Source organism: Sus scrofa, chromosome 9 (genome assembly GCF_000003025.6).
Source record: "Sus scrofa isolate TJ Tabasco breed Duroc chromosome 9, Sscrofa11.1, whole genome shotgun sequence".
NCBI lineage: Eukaryota > Metazoa > Chordata > Mammalia > Artiodactyla > Suidae > Sus > Sus scrofa.
The window spans coordinates 20,197,876-20,222,184 of NC_010451.4; the positions used below are offsets into that span (position 1 = coordinate 20,197,876).

General features: G+C 37.9%; 1 protein-coding gene and 1 long non-coding RNA gene across 2 annotated transcripts in view; both read left to right on the forward strand.

Annotated features, from left to right (window-relative positions):
* HIKESHI (Hikeshi, heat shock protein nuclear import factor) overlaps positions 1-24,309 on the forward strand; it is a 42,930-nt gene that overhangs the window by 16,689 nt on the left and 1,932 nt on the right. Inside the window, exon 3 of the mRNA XM_013979233.2 lies at positions 18,157-18,308. Coding sequence (XP_013834687.1) covers positions 18,157-18,308 — 152 coding nt within the window. The remainder of the gene's footprint in view (positions 1-18,156; positions 18,309-24,309) is intronic.
* Positions 7,540-9,659, forward strand: LOC106508627. The gene is made up of 2 exons (XR_001305600.2): positions 7,540-8,312; positions 9,342-9,659. It is a non-coding gene; the product is annotated as an uncharacterized LOC106508627 (long non-coding RNA).

Below are 24,309 nucleotides of genomic sequence, written 5' to 3' on the forward strand. Positions count from 1 at the left end.
AAGATTTTCATGTTTATTTAAAAGGAAAAGATGCGAGTAGAAAGGTTTTCAGAAGCAGTGATGTAGAGTATATGGTCCTTTTTTTCTACTTGTTTAAGATAGTATTACATTTTGTTGATAGGTTATAGTTTACCTATTTCTTGGGCATTTTGACACCCCCTCCCCCCAAACAAATTTCCAGTCATTTGTTACTGGTATATACAAGTACAATTCATTTATTTTTTTTTTAGACTTTATTTTTTTTAGAGCAGTTTTAGCTTTACAACAAAATTGAGAGAGGAACAGAGATTTCCCACGTACCTTTGCTCCCACATATGCATAGTCCTCCCCCATTATCAACATCATTTACTGATGTAAATTTTTTTCCTTTTTTTTTTTTAACCAAAGATGAACTTAACATTGACGTATCATAATCACCCAGAATCCACAGCTTACCTTAAGAGTTTTCTCTTGGTGGTGTACATTCTGTAGGTTTAGACAAATGTGTAGGATATATACCCATAATTATAATATCATACAGAATATTTTCAGTGCCCTAAAAATCCTCTGTGCTCTACCTCCGAACCTGTCCCCACCCCCACCACAGCCACTATTTAAATTGTCTAATTTTGTCTGTTTCAGGATGTCATGTAGTTGGCATCATACGGTATGAAGTATGAAGTTTTTTTCAGATTGGCTTCTTTCACTTAGTAATACGCATTTAAAGTTCCACTGTGTCTTTTCATGGCTGGATAGTTTATTTCTTTCTAATGCTGAGTAATAGTCCATTGTCTTGATGTACCATAATTTACTTGTCCGTTCACTTACTGAAGAACATTTTAGTTTTCTAGCTGTGCCTGTGGCAGGTGGAAGTTCCTGGGCCAGGGATCAAATTTGCACCACAGCAGCTACCCTGAGCTGCTCCAGTGATAGCTCTGGATCCTTAACCTGCCGTGCCTCTAGGGAACTCACTGAAGGGCACCTTGGTTGCCTTTCATGTTTGGGCAGTTAGGAATAAAGCTGCTATAAACATCCATATGTAGGTTTTTGGGTGTATAGGTATTTTCAACTCTTTTGAATATCAAGGAGTATGAATGCTGGGTATTATGGTAAGAACACGTTTAGTTTTCTTTTTTTTTTTTGGCTGTACCCGCAACATGTGAAAGTTCTCAGGCCAGGGAGCAAACCCAGGCCACAGCAGTGACCCAAGCCACTACAGTGACAACACAGAATCCTTAACCCATTGCACAAACAAGAGGATTCTCAAGAGTATGCTAGTTTTGTGAAAAAGTGCTAAATTGTCTTCTAGGTGGCTGTATGTACCGTTTTGCATTCCCGCCAGCAATGTAAGAGTTCCTTTTGCTCCACCTACTTGTCAGTGTTTGGTATTGTCACACACCTGATTTTTGTATATTGACTTTGTATCCTGAACCATGAAGGAAAAAGATAACATATTGAATATCTTACTAAACTCTCTTTTTAATAGTTCTATTTGCATTCTAGAGTTTTCTGTGTAGATGCTTATAATGTCTGTAAAAAAGACTTCTTTCCAGGATTTATGTCTTTGATTTCTTTTTATTGCCTTGTTATGTTGTCCAGACCTCGAGCACCATGTTGACTAGAAGTAGTAAGGGTGCAGTCAGGCAAGAAAAAGAAATAAAAGGCATAACAATTGCTCTCTTTTCCTCTGTTTTATGAGTGTCTAAGATTAATAATGAATTGAATTGGTCCTTTCCATTAATATAAAATACCCTTTATCTCTTGGTACTGCTCTGTTTTGAGGTCTGCTTTGTCTAAAATTTATATACCTTCTTCAGCTCTCTGTTCTTTCCTTTTCTTTTTCTTTTTTCAAATGGCTGCATCTGTGGCATATGGAAGTTCCCCAGGCCAGGGACTGAATCCGAGCCACAGCACAGCTGCTACCTGTGCTGCAGCTGCAGCAGTGCTGGATCCTTTAACCCATAGTACCACTACGCAGCAACCCAAGCCATGGCAGTCAGGTTCTTAACCCACTGTGCCACAGTGGGAACATCTCAGCTTTCTTTCTTTCTTTTTTTTGCTTTGCTTTTTAGGGCCGCACCTGAGGCATATGGAGGTTCCCAGGCTAGGGGTCCAGTTGGAGCTATAGCTGCTGGCCTGCACCATAGCCACAGCCACGCCAGATCCGAGCCGCATCTTCAACCTACACTACAGCTCACAGCAATGCCAGATCTTTATCCCACTGAGCAAGACCAGGAATCAAACCTGCGTCCTCATGGATCCTAGTCAGGTTAACTGCTGAGCCATGAAGGGAATTCATGGCTAGTGTTCACATGCTATATTTTCTTCTGTATTTTTACCTTTGACATCTTTATACCTGTTGTAAATGGCATATAACTAGGTACTGCCTTTTTCTGCCTTTTAAGTGAGGTGCTTAGACCATTAATATTTATTGTTACTGATATGGGTAGGTTTAAATTTTTGTTTTGCTTGCCCTTCCCCTCTTTGGCATTCTTTTGGATTGAATTTTTTTTTTTTTTCTTTTTTTTGGTCTTTTTGCCTTTTCTAGGGCCGCACCTGCAGCATATGGAGGTTCCCAGGCTAGTGGTCTAATTGGAGCTGTAGTCGCTGGCCTATGGCACAGCCACAGCAACTCGGGATCCAAGCCGAGTCTGCGACCTACACCACAGCTCACAACAACGCCAGATCCTTAACCCACTGTGCAAGGCTAGGGATCAAACCTGCAACGTCATGGTTCCTAGTTGGATTCGTTAACCGCTGTGCCACGATGGGAACTCCTGGATTGAATATTTTTTAAACACACATTTCTTCTATTTTTTTTTTTTTTTTACCTTTACCTTTGCACTTTTTAGTGGTTCCTCTAGGAATTATGATAAGCATTGTTAACTGTTCATAATGTACTATGAATTAGTGTTAACAGTGTAAACATCTGTATTTGATAACTGTGAACCTGGATTTGATCATTTTTATAGGGCCTCATCTCCACTTTTCCTTGCTCACATAGTTAAATTCTGAATATGATGGCAGAAACTAGGTCAAATAATCACATTTTGGTGATTTATTTTATTTTATTTTTTTATTTTTTATTTTTCTCTTTTTGCTATTTCTTGGGCCGCTCCCGCGGCATCTGGAGGTTCCCAGGCTAGGGGTCCAGTCGGAGCTGTACCCACCAGCCTACGCCAGAGCCACAGCAATGCAGGATCCGAGCCGCGTCTGCAACCTACACCACAGCTCACGGCAACGCCGGATCGTTAACCCACTGAGCAAGGGCAGGGACCGAACCCGCAACCTCATGGTTCCTAGTCGGATTCGTTAACCATTGCGCCACGACGGGAACTCCGGTGATTTATTTTAAATTAAAGCTAGTATCTTCATTTTCATCTTCATACCATAGTTCAATGTTGCAGCTCTTAGTAGCTTGTGAGAGAGTCAGATATGGATAATAGGAAGCCAAAAGTCTATTATAAATACATGTTTTCTCCAAAGTTTAGAATTTTCATGTCTTCAGAGTTGAATAGCCGAGGCAGAAGGATATTTGCTAACCTTTGCTTTAACTTAATCTTGTCCAGAGAAGCATTTCATGATCAGCTCCGGGTTGTACTAGGAATTTTCTCAGTGGACAGCATCTTTAATCTTCTTAATGAGGACACATGTACTCTAGTGTTCATTGCAGCACTGTTTTCAGTAGCCAAGACATTGAAACAACCTAAATGTCCACTGACAGAGGAGTAGATCAAGAAGAGGTGGTCCATATACACAATGGAATATTACTCAGCCATTAAAAGGAACAAAATACTGGCATTTTTAGCAACATGGATGGACCTAAAAATTACCATGCCAAGTGAAGTCAGTCAGTGAGATACCAACATCAAATGCTATCATTGACATGTGGAATCTGAAAAAAGGACAGACTGAACTTCTTTGCAGAACAGATACTGACTCACAGACCTTGAAAAACTTATGGTTTCCAAAGGAGACAGTTCGGCCTGTGGGGGAATACGCTGGGGTTGTGGGATGGAAATCCTATAAAATTGGATGGTGGTGATCATTGTACAAATATAAATGTAATAAATTCATTGAGTAAGAAAAAAAATTTACTGGGGAAAAAAAAGTCTTTTGGGAGATAGGTACTTTTTTGATGTATGTCTGTTCCATTAACACAAAAGATATCTAATTAAAAATTCATTTTCCATATACTTTTAAGTATTTCTTTTAGTTGTGCAATATTAGTATTATCAGATCTCACAGTACTTTTTGAATTTTTTTCATAGCACTTTGGGAAGTTTTTCTTAAAATGTCTTACATGAGTTCTGAAGTCAGTATCTAGTCTTAGTAGCATTATTAAACTGTAAGATGCACAAAAATATTCAGCATTCATATAGTAGGTCAGCTGAGTACTGGTATTCATTTTTAACTTATAATCTGTTAAAAACTGTAATACATGAATAATGAGACATCGTGGTTTGGAGTTCCTGCTGTGGTGCAGTGGGTTAAAAATCTGAGTTCAGGAGTTCCTGTCGTGGCGCAGTGGTTAACGAATCCGACTAGGAACCATGGGGTTGCGGGTTCGGTCCCTGCCCTTGCTCAGTGGGTTAATGATCCGGCGTTGCCGTGAGCTGTGGTGTAGGTTGCAGACGCAGCTCGGATCCCGCGTTGCTGTGGCTCTGGCGTAGGCTGGTGGGTACAGCTCCGATTGGACCCCTAGCCTGGGAACCTCCAGATGCCGCGGGAGCGGCCCAAGAAATAGCAACAACCACAACAACAACAACAACAAAAAAAAAAGACAAAAAAAAAAAAAAATCTGAGTTCAGAGGCTAGGGTTGCTGAGGAGGCATGAGTTTGATCCCCAGCTTGGCACAGTGGGTTAAGGATCCACTGTTGCTGCAGCTGTGGCTCAGGTTTGATCCTTGGGTCAGGAACCTTCATATACTACAGGTGAGGCCAAAAAAAAAAGTTCTGGTTCATGATATATAAGGAATATTGAGTACTATATCTTTTAAATTAAAGTTTAAATTTTTAATTCTGAACTTGGAAGGTGGAAGCAGTTTGTCTTACCAAAAATATGTAACTGAATGAATGTATATTATTCATATTTAAACATGTTTATATGCATATGTCAAAGGTATATACTTGTAGAGTTCATATGCTATTTGAAGAGTTTGTTTAAGCCACATCCACATATTCGTTCATACACATACCTAAGTTCAACTTAAAACCTTCCTTTTCTCTGTAGGTTAACTATTTTAAAGTGTTTCAAGAGACAATGAGGAAATGGCTCAATGCCTCAGTCAGGGAGAATTCCAGTGACATCTGCAGTGGAGAATGGGAAACAAGACGAGTCCAAGATTGGAAGAGCAGGTGGGGGAGTAGGACATTAGGTCAGATATAATAAAACACTTCTTTGGAACTTAAATATTTTTTATTGTCTATAGCACTTTAATATGTGATTGTACTTAATAGAAGGATAAGAACTAGTTGATTAAATCACAAGGAGGGGGGATTGTATATTTATATTCATAAAATAGAGCAATGAATGTGGTAGAGCTTTGTAGAATACTCATGTTAAGAAAAGGCTAATAGTTTGTGTTTTAGACACCTGAACTAGGCACCTTATGGTGAGGTTTTACCTTCTTATTACTGTTTTTTGGTACTAAGGCCCTACTGTGAGGTAGTGTTAGCTTGGAGTGAAGTTCTTTTTTTTTTTCGCTTCTGCTTTTTAGGGCTATACTTGCTGCCTGTGGAAGTCCCAAGCTAAGGGTTGAATCCGAGCTGCAGATGCCAGCCTACATCATAGCAGCACGGGATCCAAGCCCCGTGTCTTTGACCTATACCACAGCTCACCATGGCAACTCGGGATCCAGGCTGTGTCTGCAACCTACACCACAGCTCACAGCAATGCTGGATACTTAACTCACTGAGCTAGGCCAGGGATTGAACACACATCCTCATGGATGCTAGTTGGGGTCGTTTATGCTGAGCCACAATGGAAACTTCCTGGAGTGAGGTTCTATAAATATCAGTTATGATACTTATGATTTTTGCATTAGGGATTTAAAAACAATTTTATTTTGAAATAGTTTAAAAATTAGAGAAAAATTACAAGAATAATATAAAAAATTTTTTATATTCCTCTTCCATATTCATTAATTTTGTTACATTTTATTTATCCTTCTCTGAATTTTTTTTCTTCTGAGACTTTTGAGAATAATTTGTAGATACCATACCCCTCTACTCCTAAATACATTAGACTATATTTGTGGAAACAAGGGTATTCTTTTATAATCAGCAAATTTAACATTAGTACAATACTGTTGTCTGTTATACATTCTGTATTAAAGTTAAGCCAGTTTTCCCAATAATGCCATTTTTAGCAGTTCCTCCCTCCATCTAGGGTCCAGTCAATATTGTGCATTGCATTTAATTGTCACACTTCTTCAGTCTTTACTCTGACACAGTTGCTCGGCCTTTCTTTGTCTTTCATGACAGAAACATTAAAAATATCATGAAAAAAAACTTAGCACCAAAGAGGAATTTTTAAGGAATGTTGAGAGTTTGTTATAAGTCATTTGACTTTTTTCGTTACAGTTCTGCTCTTTTCTTGTTGGGCTTGCTGCCATGTTTTAATGTCATTGCTTTGGCTTCTACACATGACATATGTGGTCTCTCATTTCATCTAGCTCAGTTGCCAGGAAGAAACTTTTAAGCTTATTGTAGTTTTCATTTTAAAATTGGATTGAGCTTGTCAAGGGGTTTAGAAAGGACAGAAAAACCCTTCAGGATGCTATTAGTCTATTCTAATAGAAGTGGAACTAGAGCCAGAATGGGAACCTTGTACTTCCTGACATTTTCTTGACTTGCTTTCTTGAATGGCTTATTGTGAAGTAAGTAATGAATAAAAATCGTTAAGACTTCATACTGCAGAATTTGGTATAAACAGGAAAGATAATTAATGAAAATGAACATCAGACTTGGAGCTTGCTAGACCTGTTTCAATCCCATTGATAGTCTTTACTAGCTGGGTAGTCTTGACCAAATTATTTAACCTTAGGGGAAAATTCAGGTAAAATTAGGATGGTAATACCTAAGGTGCATGTGTTTTTGTGAGCATTAGAGGTAATGAGTCCAAAATGCATAATAGTGCTTGGACATAGTTGGTGCTCAAAAAATGGTTATTATGTTTTGATAAAATTTTAGAAAGACATCTCTAGGAGGGATCTTAAAAATCACCCAGATAATGAAATCTGTTCATAAAGTCTCAGTAATTGTTATTCCCTTATTAGATGTAAGCTCCTTGAGAGGACACTGTGTCTTTATGTTCTTCAGAGTGTATAGGGCACAGTGATGAACTTTAGATACTCGGTGAATATTGTTTGTTTAAATACATTTCACGTGTCCAAATTCTTTTTTGTTGTTGTTGTTGTCTTCTTTTGTCTTTTTAGGACCACACCTGCAGCATATGGAGGTTCCCAGGTGAAGGGTTGAATTGGAGCCGTAGCCGCCAGCCTACACCACAGCCACAGCAACCCAGGATCTTAGCCTCGTCTGTGACCTGCACCATAGCTCACGGCAGCTCCGGATCCTTAACCCACTGAGCACGGTCAGGGATTGAACCCACAGCCTCAGTGTTTCTAGTTGGATTCGTTTCCACTGCGCCATAACGGGAACTCCGTGGTGTCCAAATTCTAAGACATACTGTGATGTCAGATAAGTTATTATCTGGCTTAAAATATTGCTTGTTTGTTTTTGTTTTTGTTTTTTGGTCTTTTTTAGGCCCGCACCCACAGCATATGGATCAAATCGGAGCTGTAGCCGCTGGTCTCCACCACAGGCATAATTAAGTTGTTTTTCTGTAGCTTTTTAGCATATGTCATATTCAAATGCCGTCTCATGGTGAAGTGCTTATTTTTGGCATAACAATTTTCTTTAGTCCTCATCTCTTTGCTGCTGTGCACACTACTTCACACCAAAAATATCTTAACCAGTAGACTCACTTCTAGTTTTTTAGTTTCTTTTGGGGGCACTTATAACTCTTAGAAAGATTATTTCATGAGTTTTACTCTTTTGTAGAGGTCTTCCAAAGAACAGAGAGAAGACATTTACTTACATATTTTTTAAACTTTGCAATTACCATATGGGTCCATTGGACCATTTTATAAATCTAAGATGCATTTGTGGATATTAGTGTCTGTATCTTGAAGCATTTTGCTGTTTCATCATTACTCATTATTTATTCTCAAGTATAGGAAAGAAAAGGCTGAAATAATAAGAAAAAGGATGAATGATGGAATTAATTAAAGCAGAGGCTCACAAACATTTTTGTAAAGCTTAAAATGGTAAATATTCTAGGCTTTGCATACTACATATGGTCTCTGTGACATATTCTTTCTTTTCTTTGGTCTTTTTTAGGGCTGTACCCGTGTCATATGGAGGTTCCCAGGCTAGGAGTCAAATTGGAGCTGTAGCCGCTGGCCTACACCGAAGCCACAGCAACACTAGATCTGAGCCACGTCTGCGACCTACACTACAGCTCAGGGCAATGCCAAATCCTTAACCCACTGAGCAAGGCCAGGGATCTAACCTGCCTTTTCATGGATACTAGTCAGATTCGTTTCTGCTGAGCCATGATGGGAACTCCTATTCTTTAAACAACCTTTATAGATGTAAAAAACTATTGTTAGCTCCCAGGTCATACGAAAATACGTTATGGGCCAGATTTAGTCCTTTGCACCTTAATTTGCTCTTGTGTTATCTTACAATTTTCATATTTCATTGTATAAAGTATGAATGAAGAAGTATAAAAGGAGTCTGGAGAAACCATCTTTGTCTGCTTTTTGCTCTTATTGGGCAGAATTAGAAATTAATAGTTTTTCATATTTTGTTAATAATGGCAAAGAAGAAAATCGACAGAAGAACAAGTTTTCATAATTATAGCATGAATCAAAATGAATACAGAGAGGCAAATATCAGCATGCTAGACTCTAATGATGATTGGGAAGTTGCTCTATATGCAAAGTCTCAAGACTGAATCTTCAGATGGTAATCTCTTAGGCGAATTTTATTTCTAAAGACCAAAAAAATATGGTATTACACATTTATTCATTCAGCAAGGAGTAATTAATCACATAGTATTTTGTGACAAAATCGTGGACATGTGGTAAAAGGATGTATGTGGATATTCTTTCATCTCTTATATTTGTGCTCCAAATTTGGGTACAGTTTTTGTAAGTGGACGTTATTGAAAGAGGATGTGTATATAAAGGTGATGAGAAGGCAGTAGATGTGCAAGTGAAAAAAGTTAATTGGGTTGATTATTCTAAGTAATGTTTATAAATCTAAACATGACAATGTTTTGCAAATTACAGATCAAAGAAGATGGCCATTCTTTCTTCAACATTAAAAGTTTCAAAATTTCAAGGTTTCAAGTATTGCACTTTGACAATGCAGTTGCCAGAAGAAGGACCAGGAGTAACGATAAGCTAGAACCTATTAGAGATGTGTTTAAAATCAGGAGTCCACATTTATTCATGACACTTGATGAACAGTTGTATTTAGAGGACATGACCCATTTTGCCTATTTTTTATTTAAAAACCAGGCAAATGTGGGAAATCTGAAATGGATATTTGAGCGTACTGTATTTTAGTATTTATTAAAAATTCTAATAAAGTTGTTTTTTTAACTATTTCTTTATTCTTCTGAACATTTCTTGTAAAATAACTTAAAATGTATATATTTTAAGAAAGAGTCATTTAGACCCAGATAGTAAATGATGATGACTGCTCTCCTTGTATGCTGACTCTAAAGCACTAGTTTCCTATAGAATTTTCTCCTGTGGTGCCTTGTGTTAGGCTAGTGAGTAGGGATAGTTTGAAAAACAGCCTTAAAAAATTGCTTTTTACTTTTGGAATGTTATTGAGGGTGTGTGTGTGTGTGTGTGTGTGTGTGTTTGTTTTAGGACCAGGTCAGATACTTTAACTTTCTCTGCCGTTTTTTGTTTTTTTTTTGTTTTTTGTTTTTTTTTGAAATTTTATTTTTATTTTTTGTACAGAATGAAGTACATATATTTAAACACAGTTACCTTCACACAGATTATTATATCATGGATCTTAAGAAACAGATTAAGTGACTCCCTCTGGAGAAGTGGAATGGAAAAATGGAAAATATGCTGAGACAAATAGGAAATCTATTCTATACTTTATCCCATTTTGTATGGCTTTCATCTTTACTATTTAGTATTATCTATTACATTCAATTTTTCTTTAAAAATTAGCATTATATTAAAATTGTGTATATTATGCAACTAAAACTTATAAAGAAGAAAGCCTTATATACCATTAAATATTTTATATAGCATAAGAAGAAGAATAACCTAACTGGTAAGAATAACAAAAATAATATACCCTCTGAAAATAAGTAAAATATAAAATGCATAAATTGGTTAAAAAACAGTGTAAATATGTTCTCACAATTTGTTACATCTTACTGATTCTTCAATATAGGCATTACACCATTCTAGGTGATGTGATAAACAAGACATTATAGACCTTACATTGTACCATGGAGAGAAATGGTTATTAATAATACAATTGTAGAATTGTATTATTTAATTGTACAGTGGCATTATTTAATTATAATTATCATAAATTCTTTGATGGAGAGGAAATCAGAATCAGATCTAAGAAGACTTCAGCACTCCAAAAATGATGTCAAATGACCCCTTCATGGTGGATTATGCGCTTATTTACTGTGAGATGTATTTCTTCTCCAGAGATTCCTTGTTTATCAATTGTAGATTTTTGGTTTGCAGTTATTCTGAAATTTTGATATGAGTCTATATGTATATGAGATTGTTTTAAGTTGTTCTCTTAATTGCAAGTTCATCTCCAGTGTTCTGCATTTGTTCTGCATTTGTTCTACCACATCTTCTCAGGATTCCTGATTTTGGTGGTATAATTGTGGATGGATGATTTCGTATCTTTACTGTATATATGCATTTACTGGTGAGCCTTGTCATTTGTGGAATTTTTGTTTTCTGTTGCTGTCTTTTCTTTTCTGCCTAGAGAAGTTGCTTTAGTATTTGTTGTAAGGCTGGTTTAGTATTGCTGAATTCTCTCAGCTTTTGCTTTCTCTTTCAAATCTAAATGAGAGCCTTGCTGGGTAGATTAATCTTGATTGGAGGTTTTTTCCTTTCATCACGTTAAGTACATCATGCCACTCACTTCTGGCCTGCAGAGTTTCTGCTGAAATATCTGTCGATAACCTCATTGGGGTTCCCTTGTATGTTACTTGTTTCTTTTCCCTAGCTGCTCTCAAAGATTTTTTCTTTGTCTTTAATTTTGTTCAGTTTGATTAATATGTGTCTCGGTGTTTTCCTCCTTGGGTTTATTTTATATGGTACTCGTGCTTCCTGGATTTGAGTGAGTGGTTCCTTTCCCATGTTAGGGAAGTTTTTGGCTGTTATCTCTTGGAATATTTTTTCTGTCCCCTTCTCTCTCTCTTCTCCTTCTGGTACCCCTATAATGCGGATGTTGTTGCATTTAATGTCCCAGAGTTCTTTTTTTTTTTTTTTGGTCTTTTTGCCATTTCTTTGGGCCGCTCCCGTGGCATATGGAGGTTCCCAGGCTAGGGGTCAAATCTGAGCTGTAGCCACTGGCCTACGCCAGAGCCACAGCAACGTGGGATCCGAGCCGCGTCTGCAACCTACACCACAGCTCACGGCAACGCCGGATCGTTAACCCACTGAGCAAGGGCAGGGACCGAACCTGCAACCTCATGGTTCCTAGTTGGATTCGTTAACCACTGCGCCACGACGGGAACTCCGTCCCAGAGTTCTTTGAGACTCTCTTCATTTGTTTTCAATCTTTTTTCTCTTTTCTGTTCCACGTCTGTAATTTCTACTAATCTGTCCTCCACCTCATTTATTCATTCTTCTGTCTCCTGTATTCTGCTCTTAGCTGCTTCTAGTGATTTTTTTATTTCAGTTATTGTATTTTGCATCTCTTCTTGTTTAAGTTTTATATCTTGTATCTCTTTGGTCAGTGTTTCCTGTAAATTATCCATCTTTGCCTCCAGTTTATTTCCAATGTCTTGCATCATCTTCAGCATCAACAATCTAAAGTCTTTTTCGTCGAGGCTGAGAATCTCCTCATGCTTAGCTGTTTTTGTGGGGTTTTTCCTTTCTCCCTCATCTGAGTTATAGTGTCTCTGTCTTTTCATTTTTATAGATTTTTGGTGTGGTGACCTTTTTACAGATAATAGGGTTGTAGCCTCTCTTACTTCTGGTGTCTGCCCCCCTTGTGGCTGAAGTCAGATAGGGGCTTGCTGTAGGCTTCCTGATGGGAAGGGCTGATGCCTGCCCACTGGTAGGTGGAGCTGATTCTAATCCCTCTTGTGGGTGGAGCTTAGTCTCTGGATGGGGTTAGAGGCAGCTGTGTGCCTGGGGGGTCTTTAGGGAGCCTGTTTACTGAGGGGCGGGGCTGTGATCCCACCTGGATTGTTGTTTGCCCTGGGGCTTCTCAGCACTGACTGACAGGTGGGGCCAGATCTTCCCAAAACGGCCCCCTCCAGAGAAAGGCAGCTGCTGAATATTCCCGAGAGCTTTGCCTTCAATGTCCTTCCCTCACAACAAGCCACATTCACCCCTGTTTTCCCAGGATGTCGCCCAAGAACTGCAGTCAGGTTTGACCCAGATTCCTATGGAGACCTCACTCTGCCCTGGGACCCAGTGCTCGTGAAAGTCCATGGGTGCCTTTTAAGAATGGGGTCTCCGTTTCCCCCAGTCCTGTGGAGCTCCTGTGCAAAAGCTCCACTGGCCTTCAATGCCGGATGCTCCAGGGTCTCTTTCTCCCAGTGCCAGATCCCAGCAAGTGAGGGTTTGACGTGGGGCTCAGAATTCTCACTCCTGTAGGTGAGTCTCTGTGAACCAGTTAGTTTTCAGTCTGTGGAGCTTCCCACCTAGGAGGTACGGGGTTGTTTATATCACGAAATCGCCCCTCCTACCTCTTGATGTGGCCTCCTCTGTTTCTTCTGGAGTATGGTATCTTTTTTCCCATAGCTTTTTTTTTTTTTTTTTTTTTGTCTTTTTTGTTGTTGTTGTTGCTATTTCTTGGGCCACTCCCGCGGCATATGGAGGTTCCCAGGCTAGGGGTCTAATCGGAGATGTAGCCGCCAGCCTACGCCAGAGCCACAGCAACGTGGGATCCGAGCCGCGTCTGCAACCTACACCACAGCTCACGGCAACGCCGGATCGTTAACCCACTGAGCAAGGGCAGGGACCGAACCCGCAACCTCATGGTTCCTAGTCGGATTCGTTAACCACTGCGCCACGACGGGAACTCCGTGGAGTATGGTATCTTTTTTAAGGTTTCCGGTCCATTTGGGTGGAGATTGCTCAGTCTTTAGTTGTGAGTTTTGTTGTTTTTAGGAGAGATGTTGAGCTCCAGTCCTTCTATTCCACCGTCTTAATCCTGCGCCTGTTGTTTTTTTTTTTTTTTTTTTTTTTTTTAATTTTTTGATTGTAAGACTTTGTAACTGATCATATTTTTCTTTGGCTGTCATGAATTCATATCCAAAATTAAATGCTCACTGTGAGTTTGTATATTATGTTCCAGTGTTTCTTCCCAGTATTTTATTTTATGGTTGCAAACAAGAACCTTTGTACTTGGAGGGTATCAACTACTGTGTCAAGCTCATTTTGAGAGTAAGATTGACTAAAGGAATGGTTTAATTGCATAATGGATTTCTTTGAAAATATAGATTAAAGATTACTAGAGACTTTGCCACCCCTCTGCTCCAAGTTGTCTTAGTCCCAGAGAGAATTAAAATGAAAAAGTCAGAATATTTCCTTAGCCCAGTTTTATAGTGGATTAGACATTTAGGGCTGCACTCATTTACAAGAGCTTGTGTGTGATAAAAGATGGAGGTTAGAGAGGACAAGTCTTTTTGCTTGGGCAGATCACTCCGTGGGTAGTTATAACTAAGGCAATAATAGGTTGTATTGAACCACTTTCCCTAATTGAGATCATTGGAGTCTGCTATGCGGACAAACAAATGCATTTTCCAGACTTGGCATAATTCTAGTTTTAAAACAGTTAAAATGGTGAAATAGGGAACTGTAAAAGTTCATCTTTCCATGAAAGCAAAGACTCTCAGAATCAACTTCCTCAGGACTCTGAAAACCAACTGAAGGCTTGTTTCAACCAGAGGGACATTTAATCAAGAAAAAATATTGAATCTCTGAAGAACATTGAGCTTTATGGCACTTTAATCTACCCTGATCCCAACCCTTATTCGTTAGCTCAATGGTAGCCTTGAAAATAGCAGACTCTATACTGGTGCTAATAGCAGAGGGAGAAGAATGGATCTCATTCACAATTAATTGTAATTAATTTGTTCTGTATCTCCATGGAAGACTGCTTCAAAAGGCTTACCTTTACATCATTTAATTTGGAACTCTCCCACTGCTGAAGTGATTTTCTGCAAGTGTTTGTCAAAAATATGTACAGTGTTTGTCAAAAATATGTACAGGTAAATGTATTTATTAGTCACTGCTGCCAGAGGCAGTGACAACAGTTGGGGCAAAGAACAAATGAAAAACTTGAGAGGAAAGGCTGTGGATAAGATACTTTGGGGAAGAAGGGCTTTGAAATTCTCTGACCTAGGAATCTAAAAGGCCACACGTGTGTTCAGGCTTGTGCACATGTTTGGGAGAGACCTAAGAGGGTTCTAAGCTCTCACCACTGGCTGACCTTGAAGGCAGGAGTACTGAAGGCATATCTCAACACACACAGCCCATCTGCAAACATTGGGAGAATTTTTTGGTTCCAGGCTTCTAGGAAATCTCTTTCCATTTACTGGCTGACCACAAAGCTAATAGAATGGAGACTTCTTCAGTGGTTCCAGATGATGGAAAATACAGACTTTGTACTATTAGTTTAGAAAAATAATTAAACAAGAAAACAACTAAACCAGCAGTAGCATTAAACTCTAAGTAGGGGTGAAATATCTGATTGCTAAAGTTGTGAAGTTATTCAATATCCAGTTTTCAACAAAAAGTTGAAGCATGCAAGAAACAAGACTCAGAAGAAATGAATATAAACTAACCCTAGGAAGTGTAGACATTGGACTTAATAGTCAAAGACTTTAAGAAAACTCTCAAGTATATCCAAAGAGCCAAAAGAAATTGGGAGAATGATGTGTCATCAAATAGAAAATATCAGTAGAAAAAATTTTAAAAGGAACTATAATTATGCACTGGAGAAGTACAATAAAATGAAAGATTGACTAAAGGATTTCTGAAGCAGATTTTTCTCAAAAAAGAATCAGTGAATTTGAAGCTAGGTGAATTAAAACATCTAATTTGAGGAGCAGGAAGGAAAAGAATGAAAAATGAACAGAGCTTTAGAGATATATGAGACACCATCAAGCATGGCAACATATGCATAATGGGAGTCCCAGAAGAAGAGAAAGGGTATAAAGAATATTTGAAGAAATATTGCCTTAAAACTCTAAATTTAATGAAAAATGTTAATCTACAGACTTAAATAGCTCACCAAACTCAAGTGGGATAAACTTCACTCTTAAGGCATGACAGTCAAACTGCCAAAGACAGCATCTTGAAAGTGGCAAGAGAAGCCTTCATTACACACGAGTCCTTAGATTATGGTTTATTTCTCATCAGAAACATTGAGTTTAGAGGCAGTAGGATGACATATTTAAAGTACTGAAAGAAAAAAAGTCAAGAATTCTCTAGCAAAAATAAGTTCTTTTTTGGTACAGCAGGTTAAGGGTCTGGTGTTGCCACTGCAGTGGCTTGGGTTGCTGCTGTAGCATGAGTTTGATTCATGGCCTGGGAACTACCACATGCCTCAGGCACAGCCAAAAGAAAAAAGAAAAAAAAGTCTGTAGCTATCAGAAATGAAGGGGTAATGAAGACAGTCCCAGATAAACAAAAATAGAATCATGGCCAGAGGACTTGCCCTACAAGAAATGCTTCAGGCTGAAATGAGAGGACATGAGAGTAATTTAAATTCATGTTCAGTTAAAAAGAACACAAAGATGCATAGGTAATTATAAATGTTAATGTTAATTAATGCTTTGTAATGCTTTCCCCCCCTATATAATATAAAAGACAACAGCATAAACAAAAACTGTTAAGTCTGTGCTTAGGGGCACACTGTATAAAGATATAATTAGTGACAGTAACTATAGGGGAGAGAAGCAGTTATATATAGGAGCAAGGTTTTTGTATACTATTGAAATTCAGTTGGTATGATCCAAACTAGGAGTGTTATAAATTAAGATGTTAATTATAATCCCCAATACAATATTTAAAATATATAACAAAAATATATATAATAAAAGAAGTCATTAGGGAATTAAAATGGCACACTGACAAATTATTTAACAAAACTCAGTTCTTCAACTAAAAGGCAGATTTGCGCAATAGACTAAGAAAAACATGATTCAACTACTGATTCAGAGATACAAGTTGGTTGAAAGTAAAGGATGAGAAAGGTATATATGCAAACAGAAACCAAAGCTTGGAATGGCTATAAGATAAATAAGATTAAATAGACCTAAGACAATTTTTTTTTTTTTTTTTTTTTTAAAGGGCTGCAGTGCGGCATGTGGAAATTACCTGGCTAGGGGTCAAATTAGAGCTGCAGCTTCTGGCCTACACTACAGCCACGCAATACTGGATCCTCAACCCACTGAGTGAGGCCAGGGATCAAACCTGCATCCTCTTGGATGCTAGTTGGGTTCTTTTCCACTGAGCCATGATGGGAACTCTAAGACAAAAATTGTTATGAGAGAGAAAAACATTACATAATGAAAAAGCTCAGTCTTTCAAAAAGATTTCACAATTACAAACTTGTGTGCACCTAACAGAGCCTCAGAATACATGAAGCAGGAATTGAAAGAATTGAAAAGAGAAATAATGAGTTCAACAATAATAGTTGGAAACTTCAATACTGTACTTTATATGAATAGCAACTAGACAAAATCATCAAGGAGAAAGACTTGAAAAACACCATAAATGAAGTAAACCTAACAGTCTATACAGAGCATTCTATTCAACAGCAGAACTATATTCTTCTCAAGTGCCCACGGGACCTGTCCTTGATTGGCGATATATTAGGCCACAAAACAAGTCTTGGTATATTGAAGTTATGTAAAGAGGCTCTCCTACCACATTGATAGAAATAACAGAAGTAAATCTGGGGAATTCACAAATATTAGAAATTAAGTAAAACAATTTTAAAGACTGAAAATATCTTAAACCAGCCATGTTCAGTGAAGTGTGTGTGTGTGTATTTTTTTTGGCCTCATTCAAGGCATGTGGAAGTTCTCAGGTCAGGGATCAAACCTCTGCCACAGCAGTGACCACACTGGGTCTTTAACCCACTAAGCCACAGTGGATCTCCTGTGTGTATATTTTTAAAGCACAAAAAAATACAATTATAAGTTTGTGTTCATATACTTGAAAATGTAAGAAGAGTTTTAATACTTGCAGAGAGTGTTCTAGGTATCAGGAATGTGTATTGTCCCAGATTTTTCAGTATTTGTTTAGACATTGTGCTGTCATATAAAAATAGCACGTAAACCAGTATCTGTTCATTGTATGATTTTTTTCCTTCACCAGGCTAACTTTTCTTATTATGTCTTATGTGGATTAATAAAATTGGCCTGTACTTTTTCATGTGTAAGTTAGCTGGCACTTAGAGGCTCAGATGTATGTTTGATATATTTATGATGTGTTCTGTATTTTAATTATAAATGATATAAAGGGGAAAGTAAATATTTTTCACGAATAAGCTGCAAATTTCTTGGTTTAGAATATTAAAACTAATTCTAAAAATCTTAAAAAAACATCCTTCCCTCAGTTAACATTGAGAATCTTATCTAGCTAATGCTAATTTATTTTTCTCTTATTGTCCTAATTTCCATTTCTGGCTGCAGTAAATTTAATTTTATAAGTTTTAGAAAAGTAACAGCTATTTTTTTCTGGTGGGGAAAATAACAGTTTTCTTAATTGTGAATATCATAAAAACTGGATATCCTTTTATTTACATTTATCTGAGGAGAAACAAACAGGCATATATCAACACTTTTAGTGCACATAGATCAGGGGTTACAAGTTAAACTTGAAATGTTTGGCACATGTTGATTTCTTTCAGGTGAAGGAAGCCAACACCCTTTTGGAGCCATGAATATTGTCCAAACTCCGTCTGTTGCTCAGATTGGAATTTCAGTGGAATTACTGGACAGTCTGGCTCAGCAGACTCCTGTAGGTAATGCTGCTGTATCATCAGTTGACTCATTCACTCAGGTAACGCAATGCATATTTCATTATTTTCTAAAATAATATAAAAATCACATTCTATACTTTAAAAATTAGCCTGGTGGTAGAATTCATGTAAAAATGAAGGTAAATTATATATATGACAGAAGTTATTGGCTTCCATGAGTATTTTCAATTTGCCTCCCTTCTCTATAGGTATTTTAAGATTTATAAATGCTTTGATGATACTTAGGTTTTTGTAGTGACAAAATAGCTCAAAGATATTGTTTTAAATGGGCTTAAATGTTAATTTTTCCCCTTTTCCTCCCACGCTTGTATGATAGGCTGTGGCTGTACAGTTGCGAATCTCATAAGCAAGTTCCTTGTCCTCACGTTGCTTAAAGTGACACAATCCATAAAGGTTGACTTCTAACCTGTATGGCAAATGCCTGAAGGGGAAAATGAACTAGACAGAGTTATAACTAGTACAAAGGTCTTGAGGTAGAAATCTGTAATGTTGAAGAATAAAATGAAATTTTGTGTCTGCAGTAGAGTGAGCAAGGCTTTAGAGCTGGGAGATGAGGTTGGAGATTGTGGAGGAGGTGGTTGTGGAATAAATCATATGGGACCTCATTGGCTTTTGTCAGGACTTTGGCTTATATTCTTTTTGGAAGAGAAAACATAAGAGCTGAGCAGGAGAGTAATATGATCTAACTAACACTTTTAAGGGATCACTTTTGCATCTTTGCAAAGAAACTGTAGTGAGGCAAAGATGGAAAGAGAAAGATCAGTTAGGAGGCTCCTATGAAAATCTAGGTGAGAGATTATAATGACTTGAACCAGGGAGTATGGAGAAGTAGAAATAGAGGTGACGAAAAGTAGTTGATTTCTGGAGATAATTTGAAGATGGGACCAGTAGTATTTCATGGTATGTATTATATGCGAGTTCTGAGATACAGACATCAACTATGGCTCCAAGGATGTTGATTGCAAGGATCTAGAAGACAGGAATATTGTGAAAAGAACAGTTATAGGCTGGGAGTGGAATCAGGAATATGGTGATATGAATTTTGGTTGTATTTTGTTTGGATGTCTGTTAGATACCAGCTGGAAGTGACAAGTTTTAGAGTGCAAGGGAGGTCTAGGATAGAGATAAAAATTTGCGAGTCCTGAGTGTAAAGATGGTATTTAATTTGTGGCGGGAATATGATTGTTGAGAAGAAACTAAATAGAAACACTGGCCAGTGATGGAGCTTGGGGCCATTTCAAAGTGGAGACACTTAAGAGATGAGGGGGAATAAAAGGAAAGAAGCAGCTTGAGGTAGGAGCAGACCCCAAAAATGGTATTTTGGAAGCCAAAAGAGAATTGTTACAATTTTTTTTTTTTAGCTTTTTAGGGCTACACCCACAGCACATGGAAGTTCCCAGGCTAGGGGTCGAATCAGAGCTACAGCTGCCGGCCTGCGTCATAGACAAAGCAACGCAGGATCCCAGCCACGTCTGTGACCTCTGCCACAGCTCACGGCAATACTGGGTCCTTAACCCACTGAGCAAGGCCAGGGATTAAACCTTGTCCTCAATGATCCTAGTCAGATTCGTTTCCACTGTGCCACAATGGGAACTCCAGGACTGGTTTTTAAGAAAGAAGAAGTGGAGTTCCCATCGTGGCACAGCAGTTGCTGTGGCTGTGGTGTAGGCCGGTGGCTGTAGCTCCGATCGGACCCCTAGCCTGGGAACCTCCTTATGCCGCAGGTGCGGCCCTAAAAAGACAAAAGAAAAAAAAAGAAAAAGTGATCAATAGTATGCATTGCTGATGGGTCAAGTAAGATGAAGGCTAAGAATTAACTGCTGGATTCAGCAAGGTGGAAATCATTAAAAACTGACACAAGTTCATAGAGTGGAAGGGAGTTTGGAGTGGGGTGGAGTGAATTGGAGAGGAGGAAATAGAAACCGAATTTAGATAACTCTTGATGAGTGTTGTTAAAAAGGACAGCAGATTAATGGTCTGGTTGCTTGAGGGGACAAGGAATCTTTTTTCTTTCTGTTTTTTTGTTTTGCCCCTGCCTGCAGCATGCAGAAATTCCCTGGGCCAGGGATTGAACCCAAGCCACTGTAGTGAAAATGATGGATCCTTAACCTGCTGTGCCACAAGGGAACTCCTTTCTTTCTGTTTTTAAATGAGAGATATTATATCATGTTTGACAGTAATGAATCATTAATGAGAGAATAACTGATGCTGCAGGAGAGTGGGAAGTGGTGTCCTTGAGTAGGAAATAAGAGGGTATTTGGAGGTATTAGGATAATGGACCCTGTTTATAGTAATGGATATATGGACATATACAGATGCAGAAAGTTGGTAAATGTGCTAATAAGAACTTGTGCCAATTCTCTCTTGATTGCTTTTCTTTGCTCAGTGATACAGGAAGCAAGGTCATCAGCAAAGATTGAGGGGAGCTGAAGTGTGGGTAATCTAAACTAAAAGAATTATTAAATAGGTCCTCTAGGAGAGGAGGAGGGCGAGTGGACTAGGGAAACCTGAATTTGCTGGGCAGAACATTTTTGAGGATTGTAGCCATGAATTTAAGCACAGACTTGTCTTGAGAATGGGCTGAATTTGAATGAAGAATGATAGAGTCGGAGTTCGCGTTGTGGCTCAGTGGGTTACGAACCTGATTAGTATCATTGAGGATGATGATTCGATCCCTGGCCCCACTCAGTGGGTTAAATATCTGGCATTGCTCTGAGTTGTGGTGTAGGTCGCAGATACAGCTTGGATCTCACCTTGCAGTGACTATGGTATAGGCTGGAAGCGTAGCTCCGTTTTGACCCCCAGCCTGGGAACTTCCATACATCACAAGTACGGCCCTAAAAAATAAATAAATAAATAAAGGGGTTCCGCCCCCCCCAAGTAAAGAATGACAGAGTCAAGGAGTTGCTGCTGTGGCACAATGGGATTGGTGGTGTCTTGGGAGCACTGGTACGTGGGTTTGATCCCTGGCCCAGCACAGTGGCTTAAGGATCCAGTGTTGCTGCAGCTGCAGCTTGGATCTGATCCCTGGCCTGGGAACTTGCATGTTCTGCAGGGTGGCCAAAAATGGAAAAAAAAAAAGAAGAATGACAGAGTCTAGGTTTTAAAGTGTTTGTCAGTAAATAAAAAAAAAATAAACTCTGCTGAAAAAAGCAAGTTGTAAAGCGATACTTACAGTACCCCATGTAGATTGTATTTGAAAAATGTCTGGAAGGTACATGCCAAAGGGATGTTTTCCCAGGAGAGGAGCAAGAAGTCTTTTTACTCTATAATTGTAAATTATTTGAGCTTTTTTTTAAATGAAGCACATGTATTTTTTATTAATATTTTATTGTGAAATATTTTAACATACAGAAAGTGCATTCCACAAAGATTTATGTGTGTACTTGCTGTGTGCCAGGCATTTTTTTAAGCACAAAGAGATAAAAATAGATTGACAAAAATAAAATAATACCTCTCCTTAAAGATCTTTCTTTATAGTGGGGTATATTTGAAGATTTCCATGTGTCTTCCATCCAGTTACATTTTGCTGTATTTGCTACTAGTTAAGAAATTATATAACGTGTTAGAGATATAGCCCACTGCTTCTCTTCCTTTTCCTCTCCAGGTAGCTAGTCTTCTAAGTTTATGTATCTTTCTTATTTGTATTTTAGTACTTTAAAAAATTCATATTTATCCACAAAATATGTATAGTACTATCTGTATGTGAGTTTAAACACGTTTCTAATTTACGCTCTTAGTGTTTTTCTTCATTTTAGTTTTTATCAGCAGTGCATGGTTTGGAAAGTTAAATAGTTTAACATGCAAAAATCCTCTGCTCCCTGATATGCACATATCTCTTTTCTCCCCACCTTTCCAATATGGATTTTCATTAAGTTAATATGCAAAGTTTTCAGTATTATGATCTGGTATTTTTTGAAACTGAGCCATGTGTAGTGCTGTGATTATATTTCCTGTCCTGTATAACTTCTCATTTTCCCTGATTAATAAATTCCTCATTTTTTTGCTTTGCATAGGTTTCTATGTTTCCGTTCTAATAATTGATGCCCAAACTCTGCCATGTGTAAATTCCTGTTCAGTATATTTAAATATAGCAGTTGGAAATTTGCCTTGAAGTAGTTATGCTGCGAGCCACATGGGACGTCCATTTTGCATACAGACATAATGTATTTTTATGTAGACAAGTTTTATCAGTTGTTTTCTTTATGATTTGTGGGGGTTTTGTATTTGAGAAATTCTTCCTACCCTGATATGTCAAGATGGTGTGTTCTCTTTTTCTTAAAGCTTTTAACGTTTTACTTTTTGAATTGTGTTTATGTGTGGTATGGGAAGGGATATACGTTCATTTTTCTCTCCCTATGGAAAACTAGTTGTTTTAGCACCATTAGTTGAAACTTCGTCTGTCCGTCTGTCTGTCTATCTATCTATCTATCCATCTTGAATAATAGCATCTTTGTTATATATCATGTGTTACATATGCTTAGGTTTGTTTCTGGGCTTTCTCTCTTTTTATTATAATTAGTTTATTTGCCTGTCCTTTTTGGCAGTGAAAGTCTTAATACCTGGTAAGCCAAGTTCCCCCTCCTAGTCAGTGAAAAATAGGCTTAGGTATTTTTCATGATAATTTTAGTATCAGTTTGTCAAGTGCTATGAAAAATTCCTCATTTGGAATTTAGTTGGAAATTGGAATTTAGCTGAAAGTAATACTGGGTGTATAGGTTTTAATGTGCCATTACCACTTTAAGTCTTCCCATCTGTGAACATATATCTTTACAGCCAACATGAGATTATAAAGGTCCTTTCATTTGTTTTTTTTCTCTTGTCATTCAAGACAGTCTTAAAATATTTTCCACAAAAGTCTTATATCAGCTTCTCTTTTAGCATTTTCCCTAGGTATCTTACAGACTTTGTTTCTATCATGAATTGGATCTTAAAGTTACATACAAAAATTTATGTTGCTTGTGTGGATTGCTTTTGTTTTTTTTTTTTTTCCTGGTACTTATTTTTTGGTGATCTTACTAAACTCTGATTGGTTCAAGTACCATAACAGTAGAGTCTCTTGGGTTAAATTATCTTGATATTATTAAATAAACAAAAACCCTAATAAGATATTTCTTCTCATGTAGAAAAGAGACAGCAAGAACTTTCATGGCTAGTTTTTTGTTTCTAAGAAAGTGATGTTGGGAAGATTATTTTTGAGTGAGTAAAAGGTAGTGTTATTGTTAGTAGTTCATTAACTTTTGGGTTGAGTGCTTAAACCTATTTGATTTTCAAGAATTATAAATCAGTTTATTCTGTCTTCTACCAAGGAGACTTGGATGCTGGTGGATTTGCCTTTTGAGGGTCATTGAGAACACACAGGCCAGGAAATAAAAGAAATGGAATAGTGTTACTTTTTTTCTTCTTTATAATTGATAGGAAGTAACCAGTTGCTCCTTTTTTATAGTTAAGTTTTTATCTTTCTTTCTTTCTTTTTTTTTTTTTTGTCTTTTTGCCTTTTCTAGGGCCACTTCCCGCAGCATATGGAAATTCCCAGGCTAGGGAGGGGTCTAATTGGAGCTATAGATGCCAGCGTACACTACAGCCACAGCAACGTGGGATCTGAGAGCCATGTCTGTGACCTACACCACAGCTCCCAGCAATGCCGGATCCCTAGTCCACTGAACAAGGCCAGGGATCAAACCCACAACCTCATAGTTACTAGTCGGATTCATTAACCACTGCACCATGACAGGAACTCCAAGTTTTCATTTTTCTGATAACAAAAAGACTTCTTAGAGATGGTTACTGTTTGATTTGGGGAAACAGGTTGATTTGATGAGGGTGGTATTGAGGAGAGGGGCATCTCCAGAGCTGGAGGTAAAAGAAGATATTTTGAAGGAAAAACATTTTTTCTTTTTTTTCCCCCCCAAAATGAATATGTTAGAAACTTAAAAATATTTGATATTCAAATAGAAGTTCTTTGATATATAAAGAAAGTACTAGGCACTGCTGTATGGAACAGGGAACTATATCGAGTCA